Source organism: Sceloporus occidentalis, unplaced genomic scaffold (genome assembly GCF_023333645.1).
Source record: "Sceloporus occidentalis isolate IW3139 unplaced genomic scaffold, rSceOcc1.0.p SCAF_151, whole genome shotgun sequence".
NCBI lineage: Eukaryota > Metazoa > Chordata > Lepidosauria > Squamata > Phrynosomatidae > Sceloporus > Sceloporus occidentalis.
The window spans coordinates 1,534,647-1,553,786 of record NW_028317131.1 but is presented as its reverse complement, the minus strand read 5'-3'; the positions used below and the strand labels follow the sequence as shown (position 1 = coordinate 1,553,786).

Genomic DNA, 19,140 nt, shown 5'->3' with positions numbered 1-19,140 from the left:
CTGCTTTACTGCATTATATAGGGCACATGGGGCTGGGAAACTCCAATTATCTTAATAATAATAATAAAGAGAAAACATTAATTGTACTCGTATGTTAAGCAAATGAACTTTGGCAGATACGTAATTTCATTATTTTTTCTCAAGATTAAATGACATAAAAGCAACATAGAAACTTTTTAAGAAGCATTTTTGGTTTCTTAGGCAAAAGCCTATGATTTTCGGACACATGACAATTAGGTCTTCCTGGCAAAAATTATGAACAAGGCAAAGGGGGGAAAAAAAGATTTCTGGGAATTAAATGATACTAGAAATTATGTTTATAAGCATTCGGTTACAGAAGTGTCAGAGTCGGCATAGTAGGTGGAACAGCACCTTTAATTTGAGACACTTCCTATAAAAATTATAAGTATTTATAGAAAGATAAAAAGAATCAGAACAGCAGCAGGCAAACCATACAGCATCTGCCCTGAACAGATATCTGCTTGTCTTCGTGGAACCGGGAGTGTGTAGGTGGAATAACTGAAACAGATTGATGAAAAGACGCATCTTTCAACAGTGGAGACTTTGCTAAGATTGCATAACAAAAAATATAGGGATCCAGAACACGCTGCAAAATGTAACATGACGGCGTGATAATCTTATGTGCATACATATGTTTTTTGCTTTTTATAAAGACTGAGCATGGAGTAGGGCTGCATTGAAGGGATCAGAAAAAGGTCTCTGTAGCTTGAACACTCGTGCTCATGCACTTAAAACCCCAAGCTATGGTCTAAAAGCTCCACTACATGACCAAAAGTATTTAGTCTCCACTTCTAATCATGGAGTTCAAGTGTTTCAGCCACATCCATTGCTAATAGGTGTAAAAAATCAAGCCCATAGGCAGCCATCTCTAAAGACAAACATTGGCAGTAGTATGGGTCATACTGAACAGCTCAGTGATCTGCTCCAGGACCGCTATAAGTGTTATAGGGGTACCAGCATCAGTAAAATTCATGCAAAAGCTGTATTTTTTGTCAAGCGGCACCTCTTCTACATTTTCTGGGACAGTTGCCAAGATGGATCAGGCAGGCTTAAACAAGCTGTGATTAGCATTTTTGGCAGCATTCCCAGAAAGTGTGGTTAAGGTTCAAAGTGGGTCCAATAAATGTAACAGCTGCTGCTTATTAAGTATTAGCAAATACAGCAAAGACTGTATTACATTAAATAAACGTTCTGTGGACCTCAAGCTTCTTCTGCTGGGAGGCTCGGTAAAGTAAGTCTTCCTTACATTAAGTAGAATGTAAAAATCTCAGGGGAGCATAATTAATATGCAAATGACAATTTACAATTTCAGTGCCTGTAAGAATTTATCTACAGACAAGCCAGTGTTACATTATAATTTAGGGCAGCTTCTATTGCAGGCACTTTGTACACTACACCCTTCCCCTTTTTCCTGTCCTGTGACAGGGCATTATCTCACATACGGACACTCCTCTTCTGCTTACTCTCTTCTCCCACCTTTTCTATCAGCATGGTCTCTACTTCTGCAAAGAGAGATCAGAGGAGACCAGAAAATGGCTGCCCAAGGTAAGCCAAAAAGCTAATTATAATTCATGCCTGGGTGTGTAATGTCATCAATTCTATACTATGTTCCTGAATGGCAGAAATAAAATGTGGTCACCTTAGCCCTGACTGGTAGAGGCCTCGCTAGTCTCATGCGACACATCTATTATGTCTGTGCCTCCAAACAGCTTGTCTGCTCCATATTTGCACCATGATTGCTTGTATGAGCAATCTTTGCCACCAAAAAAGATGTGTATGGCTAGTGGCACTGAGTAGGGGGGTCCAGGCCATTTGTTTTGTAAGGGGCCCCAAAACTACCCCAGACTACTTTTAATGCATTGCATGATGGCTCCACACTTCATGGCCCTGCCCTTTTGTAGCTCTGCCCTCAAGATCCACAACTATGGCCGGCATTCTTTTTCCTTTTAGGAAAAGGTAGCAACCCTAATTGTGAAGTAGAAGCGTCTAGGACTAACAGCTCAGTCATGAAGCAGTAAGTGGTAGGCCACGCACACTCAAAGAGTGGAGCTGATGAGCGCTGAAGCAAGTAGTGAGTAAAAACCGCTTGTGCTCTGTTGCATCACTCACTAAAGAGTTTGAAATATCAGTACAAGCACTGCTTGCCGGGAGCTACATGAAGTGGGTTTCCAAGTCAAAGATACGTGGGTTGGCTGGAGTGGCTGGAGAATTAGACAATTCTGTGCTTTCAACTTGGTGGCACCAGTTTAGGGAAGGCCCTTCCCTGTTCCAGTATGACTGTGCCCATGTGCACAAAGCTACATAAAGACATTGTTTTATTAGTTTGGTGTGGAGGAACCCTCCTAGAGCCCTGACAGAGGCCACAGAACACATTTGGGATAAATTAGAACTCCAAATGTGTCAGTGTCTGACCTCACAAATGCTCTTTCGGCTAAATGGGCACAAATTCCCATAGACACACTCCAAAAGGTGGAAAGCTTTCCCAGAAGAGTGGAGTTTGTTACAGCCGCAAAAAGGGGCCAACTCCATATTAATTGGCACTGGTAGAAAACAGTAGGACCCTGGTACACCCATCTACTGTTTGGTGAAGTCTGGTCAGAGGTTGTCTTCATGGAAGACTTGTGGCGAAAAAGCCAAACTTCCTACATGGAAACAAGGCCAAGCAACTCAACAATTCACAACACAGCAACTGGGATGCAGAAAAATGGCACTAGGGGCTCTGGATTGATGAGTCAAATTTTTTAATATTTGACTGTAGCAGAAGGCAGTATGCTCGTTGAAGAGCTGGAGAGCGGTTGCTTGCAGGCAACAATGAATCGTGGTGCTTCAATACTGGTTCCCGAGGACCGCCTTAAGTGTGAGGTAGTCCATTGCATTGGGATTTGGCAGGTAGCAGCGTGCATTTGTTTAAACCGAAATAAATACAATCTTTTAATCTATGCTGTATGTATTTGTGGTGGGCAAAAGTAGGGGTTAGAAGGGTCTACAGCTGCACGGGCAATACAGTAGTTCAAAAGTGGTATAGAATGGAAGTTTCTTGTATAAGGAGAGATTTGGGATCTTTAGTGAGACCACCTGCTCATAAGCTTAAAGACAACCTGGAAACAGTTGAAAAGAGAACGATTGGAACTCCAACTCAAACAAATCCCAGGCTTCACACAGCTCTCTTGGGCTATACTCAAGCGCTATACTCAACCGTGACATTACCCCACCACCCAAGCTCACCAGAAAACACATACTTCTTAAAAGAAAAACATTGCAATGACAAATTAAATATTTGATCACAAAATATGATGACCCACTTAAAACCCCGCACATCATAATAGCCCCAAAAATCCCTTAAGCCAGGCCCGGACTGGCCATTGGGCCACGGCAGGGCCGCATTGACTTAGGGGCTGATGGAGCTGCAGCTCCAGGCCCCTATCCTACCTACGGCCGCATTAACGCAGGGCATAAGGGGCACCTGCCCCTTAAGCCCGCCGCAACTACGACCGGGTCCGCCACTCTAAGGAGCCGGGATGTCCCCACCAAGGCCGGCCTTACAGGTCTGCGGCCGCACAGGGTTTAAATTAAAACATCGGGGTTTTTTTAACTTTATTTAACATCCTCCATGTTAAATAAAGTTTTTTTTAACTTTATTTAACATGGAGGATGTTAAATAAAGTTGAAAAAAAACCCCGATGTTTTAATTTAAACCCTGTGCGGCCGCAAACCACTAAGGCCGGCCCTGGTGGGGGCTTCCCGACCCCTCAGAGCAGGACCGGCCTTTGGGGTGTGCGACCGCACAGGGCGTCACACTCTAGGGGGCGGTCCGCACCGGGTGCCGCTCATCAGCGGGTGCCAACTTGCGGCACCCGGCACCCCTCCAGAGACAGACAGTAATGTCCGCCGCTGGAGGAGCAGGCTCGCAAGGGAGCGGTATCGGAGGTCTTTAACAGACCTCCGGTTCCCTTGAGTGATTTTAAGCCGGGTTCAACCCGGCTTAAAATCACTCAAGGGAGCCGGAGGTCTGCTAAAGACCTCCGATACCGCTCCCTTGTGATCCGCGCGGCAACAGCTGCTGTGCGCCGGGGTTTGTTGTTAGATCCCGGCGCACAACACTGAAGCCGCGCCCACCGCTGTCCGTGCCCTCTGAACCGGAAGAAGACAGAAGAACTGAAGAAGAAGAACGAAGAGGAGGAAAAGGAGCTGTAAGGAGAAAAGAGGAAAGGTAGGAAAATATTCAGTGAGAGTGGATTAGTATATATGTGTGGATTGGTATATATGTGTGGATTGGTATATATGTGTGGATTGTTATATATGTGTGGATTGTTATATATGTGTGGATTGGTATATACGTGTGGATTGGTATATACGTGTGGATTGATATATACGTGTGGATTGGTATATACGTGTGGATTGGTATACGTGTGGATTGGTATATACGTGTGGATTGGTATATACGTGTGGATTGGTATATACGTGTGGATTGGTATATACGTGTGGATTGGTATACGTGTGGATTGGTATATACGTGTGGATTGGTATATCCGTGTGGATTGGTATATACGTGTGGATTGGTATAGGTGTGGATTGGTATATATGTGTGGATTGGTATATATGTGTGGATTGGTAAGTATGTGAGAGTGATGGGTGTTATGCTGTACCATTTCCAATGTCTTTTTCATGATCTAATTATGCTCTAAAAGTACATCATAACTCCCATCACTCTATACTGTTCCATACAGTGGCAGAGCTGGGAGGCAGAGGCCTTGCACCCTCACCGCAGGACTCCTGAAAGGTAAGTGAACTTCAAAGAGGGAGAGGGTAGATAGTTAGGAGGGGGTAGATAGGTAGAAGGGCGTGAGACGGGGAAAGGGGGTAGATAGGGGGAAAGGGGGTAGATAGGGGAGAAGGGAGTGAGAAGGGGTAGATGGGGCAGAAGGGAGTGAGAAGGGGTAGATAGGGCAATCATACTCCTATCATGCCAAGTCTGCGAGTACATCCTGGAATCTGGGTATGCCTGGGCATGATAGGAATGTGATTGCTGTTAACAATCATATATATATACATATAATATTGTTTTTTAATTGTTTTGTCCTATTTTGGTGTGTTACTTACTTTAAATAAAAGGGTTTTTTTTATGGTGTGGGGAGGTCATATTCGGTTTCGGACAGGTAAATGCTGCATTTTCGGTTTCAGTCCAGAATTCGTTTCGGTGCATCCCTACTACTAAGCCAGACAATGAAGTGGTAGGCCTACACCACAACAATGTTTGGCGTAGTATATAGTGATTGGGGTTATGCTGCACTATTGTCAATGTCTGGCTCAATGTATAGTGATAGGGATTACGCTGTACCACTGTCAATGTGTGCCTCAGTATATAGTGATAGGTGTTATGCTGTACCACCGTCATTGTCTGCCTCAGTATATAGTGGTAGGTGTTATGCTGTACCACCGTCAATTTCTGCCTCAGTATATAGTGATAAGTATTATGCTGTACCACCGTCAATGTCTGCCTCAGTATATAATGATAACAGTGAGAAGAGGCAGAGGTGGTAGATAGTGATACAGGGGGATAGATAGTGAGAAAGGGGAGTTTTGTTACAAGTTTTTATTCTTTTCTTTTTTTGGGATGGGGGGGGCACCAGAGGAGTAGTCCGCACAGGGCACCAGAACACCTAAGGCCGGCTCTGCCTTAGAGTGGCGGACCCGGTTGCAGTTGCAGCGGGCTTAAGTGGCTCTGCCTTAATGCGGCCATATAGGCCCAGTCAGTCCGGTCCTGACTGGGCCTATTTTAAGGTAGGAGCCTGGAGCTGCAGCTCCATCAGCCCCTAAGTCAATCCTGCTCTGCCACAGGCGCGGTCGCAGTTGCTGCTTGCTCTGGCAACAAGGTAAATAGGGTGAGGGAAGGGGCTGCAGTGAGAAGGGGCAGAGGGGGGTTAGGTAGTGAGAAAGGGGGAGAGGGGATAGATAGAGGCGGTACATATTGAGAAGTGGGGAAGGGGGTTACATAGTGAAAAGGGGGAACATAGTGAGAAGGGGGAACATAGTGAGAAGGGGCAGATAAGATGATGAGAGGGGGTAGTGTGAATGTGTATGAGAATGAATGAATAAATGTGTGGATCAATTGTGTGAATGCGTATGACAATTAATGAATTCATGTGTGGCTGAATTGCTTGAATGATTTGTGAGACTGCATTAATGAATGTGTTGATGATTTGTGTGAATGATTAAATGCAAAGAGGGTACATGAAGGGTGGGCTTTAACAATAAATAAATAAATATGGGCTGCTCAGGCTTAAATGCCCGGGCCTATTTTTTGTCCCAGTCCGGGCCTGCCTTAAGCTATAATGTTCACCCCAACCCTTATCAAATCAGTAATTAAGCTATACAGTAAAATATTAAATATGCTTTACTATGAAAAGCAGATGATGCCATCAGTATTACTTAGTCCCAAAGAACATGACGATAAACCCTGCCAATAGGTTTAATGGTGCGAGCCTATTACAATAGGAGACTTTGAGATTCTTGAGTTATTTTGTGTCTATTCAGAATTCTACTCTGAAATCCCCAAAGAGTAACAAGTCTTTTTAATGATAAAATACCAGAATTCCCCGGCAACTGTGAAGTGTTAGTAAGAGTCTACTTTATGAACTGCGCTTAAGTTTGTGTTTGTCTTCGTGAAGTGGATCTTGTAGAATGTCTTCCCTTTTCTTGTAAGAAATTGAGAATTTAGAATCTGGAATCACGTACAGAATAGGAGAGTTCTAAAATCAAAAACTTAAACTTCACATGGGTGGAACGCTCTTCGAGATGCAGGGATTTGTAGACTTTTTAATCTGACCTGTGCTCCCTTCTTTTCTTCAGGGGCCATTTTTTCCCAAACTCGAAAAAGTCTGGAAAACCAATCCCAGCTTGTTTCAAAGAGCCATTAAAATTCATATGGAACTTTTGGAAGAAGCCAAAGTTATTTTTTGCGAAACTGGGAAATTTCAATAAAGATCAGTAAACTTTACTAGTTTGGATTATACATAGATAAAGATTTATTAGTTATGGTTACTATGGTGCAACTAAAAAGACTAACTCCACTATACTTTTACATACAATTTGGCCCCTTCTAGTACGCCCGTTTTTTGCTGTTGTAAAGACTCAGACATTAAGCAGTCGTTGGTCTCGTCTTCAGGCATGTTTATCCTTTGGTGTAGAAAGGGATAATACCATAGGGTAACGCTCGGAGGATGAAAAAAAAGTTTATTTACCAATCTTTGCCATAAAGGGGGTCATCAGTTAAACCATCATCAAAAAGGCACACATTTAGCCAATAGGCAACTCCCCAGCTGCTGCCGAATTAATATACGCACCCAAGCCAATCAGCAACGGTAAAGAAATATTATTTCTCCCTAGAAGTAGTACCTGGGGCCCACCTAAGTTGATCTGGAGTAAATCACAGACTCATCACAGACTTAATTATTAGCATTACATGAAATTATTAAAGTATGCATAGTTTGTGATTTTTTTCAGTGAATTGTTTCGCCCACATGGTATACAAATAAGCTAAGTTCCTAATACATTACACCAGTTTGTAAATTGTACAAAACTAAAAAACACTAGATAGGGGAAACTGGCAGACACATTTAATTTACTTGTTTTAGTTATATTTCATTTTTTCCCTATTTTTTTATTTTTCTTATTCAGATTTTGTTTCTCCCTCTCCTCCCTCTAACCTTTCTGTGCTGATCACACTGTAGGCATCTTGGCACAACTGAGCCATTCTATTTATCACAGGCAATAAGGTGTCAGGGTTTGAGCTAAGATAACAGAGCTAGAACACATACAAATGGCTAATATGTAACTTCCTATAAGCAGTATATTGGACCAGAACTATTAAAAACTGCTTAAAAAAACGTAATTTTAATATGATACTAGTAATACTTTAATACACAGGCCCTCAAATATTTATAATCCAATATCAGGGTCTCAATATTTTCAACAAACACAGAGCCTTCATACCATAAATTGATGAATTTATAAATTTAAAGGACCCTACTATGCATGTTAAATGCACATTGGGGAACATTTTGCATGGATTCCACGGTTTCTTACTATATGCGAATTGGTGGAGTTGGAAAATTAGACGTCTGTATCATTTTAACTCTTCCTTCACCTGCCTTTACAGAAATCAGGACGAGTAGTGGTAGCCAATCACATGTATGATGTTTTATAGAGAGTACTACAGATCATATCCAGGAAGTGTACTTAAGTATGCTTCCTGCTTTCACTTCCTGGTTTTAGTAGCCAGGGGAAAAGTTAGATGAGACGTAAGTCTTGTTTTCCAACTCCAATAAATAAAGAATACACCCAATAACAGACAGGCAGTAAAATGCACTTAAGTCCATTCAAAATGTGTATTTTGATGACATCACCGATGATGTAATAAATATTTTAAATTTTTTCTTACATTTGAGGAGTGCTCAGATTTTAGTTTTGTCTTCAATCGTATGGAGGATGTACAGACTTTTGTATACTTCTTAATGTACATCACGTTTTAAAATCTTGTTTCTTCGATCTTTTTTTCTTAGTAGTTTAGTTTTTTCTTTATTCAAATGGACAATATTTTCTCTTGAATACAATTGTATAACTTTACAGAGTTCACAGTGTTTCATAAGTGCCCGTGGAGTGCCCATGCATGATTGTAGAACACATGGTGACGTTAATTGTTGGGTGTGGAATATGAAACTCGTAATCAGGAAAATTACACATTTTCATTAAATGGCTACATTGTGACAAAGTACCGGCTACACACATACGTTCTTTACACCCACGGACCATGGTTTTTGCTGAGTAAAGATGCAAAAAAACTGTTCATTGAACAATCCAGTTGCAGCAACCATTTGCATACCTGGGTATTCAGGGATTTTGTACCAGCACAGAGTGCCATCGTGATCATGTATTTTATTCTCAGTGTAATACACTTATTTTGGGTAAATGGGCAGCGTTCCACTTTCTTTCCAGTTGTCAGCTGACGGGGAGCGCGTCTGAGTGTGCTATGCATGCATGGAAGACACTGTACATCTATGTATATGCAGGTATTGGCGGTTTATCTTGGCACCCTTCAGGGGCATCCTACATTAGCAGTGGAATTCAAGGTTGGTCCATCTGTGTCAATAACAGGCTAACGTGTCATCAGTCTGTAAAGGGTAGAAGGGAGGACTGGTACATATATAGAAACATTTATAGACATGTCACACATGACTGTTCCTTTAAGGATATCTAAACATAAAGGGAAGAGGCAGGAGAGGAATCACCCCTAGGGCTGCCATGATTTTTGGGCAGTTTTTGGGCCACTCCCTGAAGGTTTTTTATGAATTCTACTTGCAGTTCCTCATATAGCCACTAGGAGGTCTGAAGCAAAAAGGACTTTGTGTAGCATTAACACCCTGACTGATTCCTTTTCTTTTACATATGTTTTGGACAGGAATAGACTGTGCACATTAAGTATGTTATCTATAAAATGTATTCGGCAGGCACCTTGAGGCCCGCAACTAAAGACAAGTGCCCACATACATTAACCTTATGCAGAGCCTGCGTTCAGAACATCTCACACACAGTTGCTGCGGGTAAAGCATTACGTGACCCCGCTTATCACTTGCTTCCATCAGCAGGCCGACCCTGTTTGAATTACTTCAAAGTTCAGTTACTAAACACCTCACTTTCATTGCAGATATTCCGTCTCTAATCACACTCAAGGCTCAGCAAAGTCAATCAGTGGGGAAAGGGACAGCTGTGTAGGGGCCCCTAATGATGCCTAAATTCTGCACGGCTGCCCCTTTAGTCCTAAGAATCACATATTTATATTGCTATAATTTAGACATCTGTAAAATGAATTTAAAATGTTACATATAGTTTCAAATGTGATTTAAACATGAACAAGTGCATTGTGGTATACCGTATACCAACACTTCGCACTGTTATATTAGGATGACAAATGTCAGATACCATCAAGCTAAATCAATGAGACATTTTATGATCTAGTACTATCAACTTTTAAAAGTGCATAAAAGCTGCAAATAAATATTATTCCTTTTTTTCGTAAAGTTCTTAACATGAAAGACTTGTATATGAGAAATAAAATATGGAAAAGTAGCAACACACTGCCACCTGGTGGTGGGAATTATACTACAAGGAGTCAGGTACCTCTTCAGCAACTCCCTCAATGCTCAGCCAGCTACTGTATATTTTCACTCATATGCTTTGAGGGTACAGGCTAAGAATTATAGGAGTTGTACTTCCACCGCAGCCTTTTCAATTCTACTACTAGATGCATGCAAGTAAAGATAGTGGTGGATGATCCGTCAATCCCCATTTCTTGGGGATCTTAAACTGCAACTCCCATGGATGTCAGCCAGAAAATTTCAATACGTTTAACCAGACATATAAATATATAGATTTCTTGAAGTGTAATATTAATGGTAAGCATTGAAGGCTATCTTATGGGAGAATGACTAATTTGGCTAATTCATAGGAGGTAAAAGTGGTTTCATCACCATAGCAACAATTGGAACTGTGCAATCTGCAGGAACATTGCATTAGTTGCTATGGTGATAACACTGGATCAAAATTATATTTTGTACATAATCCACATATTCTCTTACCTGAATGAATCTGATGTCGATAGTTTTGCTCATCGGTTACTCTAGGTCTATTCACTAAAATGCAAATACATGCCCGTTGGCAGATAGTGTGATATATATATATATATATATATATATATATATATATATATATATATATAAAAACAAAAGATATAGAATGTAACGCACTCACTTGACTGGAAGCACTTGTAATATGCCAGGGTGCTAACAATCCAAAAAGTATGTACATTGAGAGCCGAAACGTTGGACCTTCCACAAGTTAATACATTTTATATGAAGACTCGCTTTGAGTGCATCAACTTGATTTGCTATTATATATATATATATATATATATATATACACACATTATGTTTACTGTTTTGAATGTAATTTACATATTCTCATAGGACGAGTGATGGAATGAGGGGAGGGGGGCTTTGTACCTTTCCAAACGTTTTCTTGCTCAACCATCCCATAAAACACGTGATAGGGAGCAATGTGGGAGGCATGCTGGGTTAGTTTTTTTTCACTCCCCCTCCCGCATCCCATTAGAAATGGGATGGTAGGCAAGGAAGCATAGCTGGGCTTTATGTCTGCCTGGGTATTATTTTTTTCTCTTAATCCATACTGCACACATGGTGAGAGATGAGGAGGCACTTGCCAGTAAAGAGAGGGTACAGAGGATCATTTTTTGTCGTTTTTTTTTTTGGTAGAGAGACTTGGTATTTGTTTTAATTTTGCAAGATGCAGGCAAGGATATACAACTTGTCATTTAGCTAACATGACCTCGCCTGAAACTTGGAAAACTTAAACTCTTCTAGTCAGTTGAATTAACTCTGTGTGCAGTGCTGGAAACTGTGGCAGTAGCAGCACTAGTAGTTAAGGCACTATCAGAGCAGGACTGGTGATAATGAGCCATGATGACGTAGGAATGCTACGTTTTTATGCTGCTGAGGCACACCGCAGCACCCGATGGTGCTTGGAGGGTGTAATACATTTTTCAACCATTAGGTGCTGCTGGTACACGAGTATATATATATATATATATATATATATATATATATATATATATATATATAAAAATATATATATATATATATAAAAATATATATATACATAATACATATATATATATATAAATATATATACACATAAACACACATGCAAAACTAGTATGGATAGGATTATTTCATATTGATGCTGAGGACAAAATTCTAAATGGGATTATGGGTGGGGGTCAATTTTTAACAAGAGTCCCTATGGTCCCCCTTTTTAATTCACTTCTTATTATATTTTATTATTTACTTATCTATTTGCTTATCTATGGGGGCAATTTGCAAGTTGAAGTTACAGGCAAGTCACATTCACTCATATCAGTTCACAATTTCAATCATCAAAATGAATCAAGTCATGTCAACCGTTTCATTTGACTGACAACTCAACACCTAAGAAATGGATCATACAGTTTTTGTTAGCCTTTTCACCACACATAACAATTGTTTTGTACATTATTTTGAACGGTTAATAGAATTTCTCTTAAATGCACAGCCAAATGCAAAATATGCAGTCATTAAAATTACAGCAGTCTGGCAACTAGCAAGTGACCCAACAGGAACTGTCTAAATATTATAACTACGGGATTTCCATTAACCTCCCACCAGTGAAAGGCGTAATAAAGAGGGGGCATTCTTGGAACAGCTAAACATTGAACAGTGTGGAATGATCGACACTCTGAATTAGAACCGGCTGTGATGTAATTATTAGCAGGTATGATTATTAGAGGCCATGAAGCGTTAATTGAAAGATTGGCTGAATTTCATGAAACTTACTAAAAGCATACAGAGTACAAATTCTACAGGAATAAATCATTTCTAATTTATGGGTATTGACAGCTCTTCTGAAATGGCCAGAAGTCCAAAAGTGATAAAGGACCAGGTTGCAAGGGGTGAGAATCTTAGACCATCTCATTCTCCATGAAACCCATTTTCAGTCTTCTTAATGTGGTCAGATCTAGAGAGGTGCAAGTGGGCAAAAAAGAAATTTTGTTGCCCACATAAGCACTTACTCTCATTCTCGTTCAATCTGTCTCTCATGCTCTCTAAATGTTTCCCTACCTTCCCTGTCATTTGATGTCTTCTATCTTCTTTCTTCATCTTTTATCTACAATCTTCTGTCTTCATCCGCATCTCCGCAGACATAACCTGGCGAGAACTTCCGGCGCCATTTTGCCCTTACGTTCAAGTGAGGAGCTTGTAGAGGTTTGCGACGCCTTTGAGTGTGTCATCAAATTCATAGAACAAGACATAGAGCGATCTAAGGTTTCAATATCTCAGAGGTCCTGATTCATGTTCTTCAATGCTTTTGATGTTGCTTCTTTTTAAGGGTATCTCAAGTTCAATCAATCAGAACATTGGGTGTCACCACTAATACCCTGCCCAGAGCCAACCATTGGGACACAAGCCCATTCCAAACCGGAGGGCTATGGGACTATGTCTTGGTAGGGCACCAAATCAGACTCTCTCAGTCAAATCTACGGCAACAGAAACAAGATTTTTCTGGGGGGGCAATGTCTGTTCAGTCCCAGTGCTTTTCTTGCCCCTCTGAAGCTAAAAAAAATTAGTAATGAACCCAACAGCTCCCTGTCCAAACCACATTAACCTGCCAGACAGACTGTGGTTCAAGCGCGCGAGGGACTTAACCACAAAGCCTTACGTTCATTGTAGAAGCTTTGCGTTTATGGAAGAGTAGGTTGTCTTTTATAATATTTATATTATATAAATAAATCTTTATTATTAAAATTCATATATTAAATAAATTAATATATTCAAATAAAAATTACAGAAAATATTGACAGGAAAAATAACGATTTTATAGGATTTCGTTAAATAAGAACATTAACAGGGAATACGTTCCGCACGAATGACAAAAGAAAGTCGGCACAAATATTGGAAATTATTCTTTCGCTGTCTAAACCATGATTTAGAAAAAAAATTTTAAAGGAAAAATAAAAATCAGACTTATTTTTTAATGTCTGTATTGTGCTTTCACAGTACATTGCATCCCGCAGGGCGAGCCAACAGAGATTAATCTTTACCTAATGCTGCGTAAGGTGATTAGAGCTATTTGGGGCACATTAAATCCAAACTAAAACATATAATATTTTATGGAGATGAGTCCAAACACACAATATCCCCACGAATAAACCTCTTTTGGTTTTCCACTCGCGAAAAGCTGATTACAAAGTTAAAACCAGCATGTACTTCTTTTGATAACGCAGACCTCTCGAGTGAATAGAATATGTTTTGCTACAAAAGGGTTGTTTTAAACACTTGTTTTCAGCCTACGCTTAACAAATCTCAGTTTTCCCAAAAGATCATTAAAACAAAGCAAAACAAAAATTCTGCAGTAATATTGTGACGTTTTGTTTAATTATCCGTGCTATAGTTTTTTTTATAAAGCTCTACAGGTGATTTGAGGACATTTCAGCCACTTCCCATTCAAAGATTATAAAAAAGACAAAAACCAAATAAGTTCAATCTGCCTAAAATATCTCAAATTGCATTAATATAGATCAAGAAAGACGTTAAAAAGTGTATTGCTTAATACCAATATTTGGCAGAAAAAATGTATTCCAGTTTATTCTTTTTTACCGCCACATTCCCTATAGTCACCACCACCATAGGCTGAGCATTCTGGAGCTTTACTGCCCTCACTGTAAAGAATGAAGTTCTCTCTACTGGTTCACTATATGTGGCCTCTTATCTGCTTTGTTCTTCCCCTTAGATGGTCTTATAGGGACATTAACCCCTTCAGGATCGGCGTTCTCGTACTGCGTCTTCCCTTGAAGACCGCAGTTTTATTTAAATATTTTAAATGAACGGAATTGAGGGGGGAGTGGCTGCTACGGATCGCCAGGACGTACCAGGTACGTCGCCGGTACAGAAGGGGTTAAATATATTTGTACTCATGGCTACTCATGATCTTCATACCTGGGAACTGAATCCTTTGGGACAGGGGAGAAGGATCCTGACCCGCCCCACTCCATTTTCCCTTTTAAAAGGGGGTGTTTCCCGCCATGTCGGCGGGAACGCCGACTGATGACAGCTGGACCACCATTGCCTGCGGGAACTCCCCGGACGCTCAGAGGGTAGCCACAGCCCACAAGTGTCCAGGTATGATGATCCCGCACGACTATCTACGTCTCCCCAGGGCCAGGGTATGTACGAGGAGATTATTTGAAGGGGAGCCCTCCAGCTATAGTAATCACACTGTCTTCCCAACCCCCCCCCCCTTATACCTTTAAGGATCGGAGGAGCCCGGGGAATGGGAGCAGACATTTCCCAGGTATCTCCACGCAGTATATTAAATTACTTGTCAGCGGTGAAGTGTTCTCTTAGAAGACGTTGACAGATTCACAGTGAAAATGGCTCTGATGCCAAGCTTACAGTGGGTTTAATTGATGCTTTTGTGACTATTGCCATTTAAATTGGTTAAAAGGTCAAAGTTTCCCTGCAAAAACAGTACAAATCAAAGATCATGCTAGCATTTAACCAAAGACCAAAGCAAATGTCATAGAAAATGTTGGAGGGGGGGGGGAATATCCGCTCAAAATAAGAAAACAAAAAGGATTTTTCGCAATTAACCCATGGCCTGCTAGCAGCCCTACGATGATCTGCATTACATACATACATTTTATCAGCCTGGTTTCACTAAATGTAAGTCAGTCACATGCCACGACCAATCGGGTTAGACTTTTATTATCCCACTACAGGAAGTGACCAAATCGTTACTAACTTCCTGTTTCAAATGTGCCCAAACACATGCAACTCAGCTGTGTTTCTGAGCAGGGCCAGACTAAGGAAGACTAAGTGGCACTGGCACTTTAAGGCCAGCGGCCACAAAATGTTGCCGGTGCAGCCACTGGCTAGATACGCACGGCCGACACACTGTGAGGCTACGTGTATCTAGCCAGCGGCCGCACACTACAGGATAAGTATGGGGAGCTAAACTCCAAGGTGTGCCAGATGGCCAGTCCAGGCCTGTTCGTGACTGATTGTCCTGTTTATTTTGGGGGCTGTTAAAATGGTTGTAATCTATATACATATCAAATTATAGCTGGCATACAATTGGACCAATTAACACAGGGGTTGACAATTTTGGAGCCAGTTTAACACTGTACATATACACTCAAGCACTATACACATACACACATATACACTGACTCTGGCGTTATACACACACACACGCTGATTCTAACACTACAGTGCAGTTGTTTGAACCAGCGATCCTGCGTGTAAAAGGTACCATACCTATCCTTTACTCCACCAGGTAGCTTCTGGTGTGCCTCCCCCTGGACGTAAGATGCCTACCTGCTCTGAACAAACCTTTCTCATTTCTGCAATTAAGGACCATTATATGACGGGCATGCGTCCAGCTTTCCCTGCTAGAACATTGTAGTTCCTGGCCCTGATAGTTGATCTAGTGGATTTCGGTATCATAGCTAATTCTTTTATTTGGACCCTTGGCTTGTGCTCCGGCAACGATCCTGCTTTGCCCTTTTGTACCGCATTGATTATGATCATCTAGCCCAGAGGCGTCCAACCTGCAGCCCTCCAGCTGCTGCAGGACTACATCTCCCATCCTCCTCAGCCAGCCCCTTAGCTGAAAGAGCTGTAGTCCTGCAGCAGCTGGAGGGTCGCAGGTTGGACGCCCCTGAACTAGACTCTGATTTTTTTTATGGTGGACTTTGATTTCGTCTAGCAGAATTTCACTGGAGTCCTTCATAATGTATAGCGAAGTCACTGGGCTACGTAAGCATATTTGTTTTTAAGATAATTTTACATCAATTATATCATCTTAGAGAAGTTGAAATCTGAGGCAAGTGGTAAAAAAAACGAGCCAGGTCGGAGGGGGGGGACTAAGCAACCAATAGAAGGCCAAGAGCTGCCAAATTATTTTTATAGCGGTCTCACACACACATTCTCTATCAGCAAGAGCCAACGTTGCTGTCTCTAGACTGATATATTAAGTGGAATGGAGAAGGTAGAATCTAGAGGGTCATCCCTTCCCAATAAGATATCCTTCATATAATGCATTGACCTGTAAAATAAAGAATTGGGGGATCATGATTGCACACATATGCCCCATCTGTATGTGGTAATATTATTATTTATTTACATAGCGTCATCATATTTTGCAGCACATTACGACGGGTAAACAGAGCATAACAAATAGTGCATAACATGACAATTGTCACACACAGATACAAACGGTGACAACGACCCTGTTTTAATGAGTTTACCGTCTAGAAGAAATATATACACAGTATATAACCCCCTTTGGCTCAGCTGTCTATACTGGCCTATGTTGTCTAAAAATAGGACAGCAGGTCGGGGGGTGGTGGCAGCACCTCTTCCAAAAAAAAAACATGGGAAATATCATCTGTTTGGCAATCAGGCAACTCCCTTGTAACCGTCCCCGTTATACCATGGAGATCTGTGCCTAGCAGTGACGTATTAATCTTCGGTGGTGCTCTAAGCTTAAGCCGAGATAGCACCGCCAGCTGCTCTCTCTCTGCCGCGATCCTTCTTCCGAGCATCTCAATATAGCGATAAATGCCTGGTTGGGGACATCGGTGAGCCCATTGAGCAGTGGTGCTACAGGGAGCCTGACTACCCAACAGGGTGATTGGCTCTCTGTTATGATGCAGAGGGGCTGCCATCATTCCTGGACTTGCCACCCTTGGACTAGTTGACGTGGGCCAACATACACCACTGGGTGTCACAGCCCCATAGCAACTTTGTAGATGCTTCAGAGGTGGATTGCACGCATGACTTGATACAATGGCCATGGGGGTTGACCATGAAGAACTATACCTCATACATTTAATTAACAAGGAACAACCTTATCGAGGAATTCAAAGAGTAATTCAAGCACTTACCTATCAATGCTTTGAACAAGTTACTTTTAAACATACGTATGACCTTCTCGATGGCCTGTCTGAGCTGCTGCTCCTCTGGTTTCTGTAACTTGCTGCAATATTCCTCCAATAATTTCAGAGCTCGCTCAGTATCTGTTAAAATAACAAAACAATATAAGTACTTAAAATGGGTCTGTCACTGCAAAACACGCTAAAATAAAAAGATATGGCTGGAAACATATGGTGTTGTCCTGCAGTACATATTATCCCTACGTATTTCGTAGAGGTTTAAGGTTTGAGAGCTGGTTGATAGACATTACTCTGGGTGGGATGCAGATCCTCCAACTCCAGAGATCCATTCCATCCACGGTGCTGAGATTACGATTGTGAATAGCGTAGATGTAGCAAATGTCCTAAGCTATGGACATGTGTACTAAAAAAGTTAAGTTTTCTACATCAAAAAGTGTGTTTTTCAAAGTCCGGAATAGTGTAAGTAGATAAAACCTACGGGGTAAAGGTTTCTCAGGCCTTGCTGACTTCCACCATACTTTAGTTTCATGTTGTTATTGCTCTGTATAAGTATTATTTGCTGCAAAAAGGTCTCATCGATGGTAACTTTTCTTGCCTCACGTGTATACTCACCTACCCATGGTCCTCATCGATTTGAAGCTAGTTCTTGGAGATCGGGACACGGCGTTGATTGTGTCACACGTGATGCGGCGCGCAACGTAATCGGGTAAATATGCCGCAAATACTGTGGCTTCACGCACGGCGTTTCTGATGCCAGCTTGGGCTAATACTAAACTAATAAGAGTCCAACCAGGGAAAGGGACAATCAACTGTAGCCATACCTTGGAACTTTCTAAATGAGCTGATGCTGAGACTCTTGAAATAGAAATCCTTTGTTTTCTAGGGTTTGCAGGATAAAAATTACCAAGAAGAGTAAGGAAACTCAATATGTCCGGCTTGGAGGAAAGGCACCTGTAGCGCAGTGTGGGGGGGGGGGGATATGCAGGCATGGCGCTCTGACAGCCGAGCTGCGGAGTGCAACAAACACATTGCCCCCCCCCCCCCCCGAGGCTCATCTGATCTTCAGCTGTCCTTTATTTGCAGTTGCTGGGATTCTGCTATCATTTTAATGCAGGGTTATAGAATGAATGAAGAGAGTTACTGACCGATAGCAATAATCATACCTGGGAACTGGAGAACTCCAGGAGAAGCGCCGCTTCTCTGGTTCTCAGGGTCTTGACGGGCCCTTCTCCTCACCCATTTACCCTTTAAATTGGGGGTTTTTAACCCGATGGCAGTGGGACCACCCACTGGCATCAGTGTGCACTCCTGGCTGCCCCCCCCCAAAGGGCAGACTCCGGGTAGCCGGAGCCCAGAAGTTCCCAGGTATGGCAATAATGTGGACTCAAATAACTGGTTTATCTTGGCTCATAGTAAACACTTGTATTCACCATTCTAGGACTACAGTCTACTGGTTTTGGGTTGAATTTCCTTGATTTTATTCCCACCTCATAGCAAACATACAAACATAGAATTTGCTGTTAAATCGGTAGTAGAAACTTCTTAATCAGTCGTTG

The 19,140-nt window shown here is 41.6% G+C and overlaps 1 protein-coding gene across 3 annotated transcripts in view; it reads right to left on the bottom strand.

Moving 5' to 3' along the window:
• LOC149280628 (disks large homolog 2-like) overlaps nucleotides 1-19,140 on the bottom strand; it is a 522,250-nt gene that overhangs the window by 499,495 nt on the left and 3,615 nt on the right. For all 3 annotated transcript variants that reach the window (XM_089500312.1, XM_089500313.1, XM_089500310.1), the window contains exon 2: nucleotides 17,576-17,707. In XM_089500312.1, coding sequence (XP_089356438.1) covers nucleotides 17,576-17,707 — 132 coding nt within the window. The remainder of the gene's footprint in view (nucleotides 1-17,575; nucleotides 17,708-19,140) is intronic.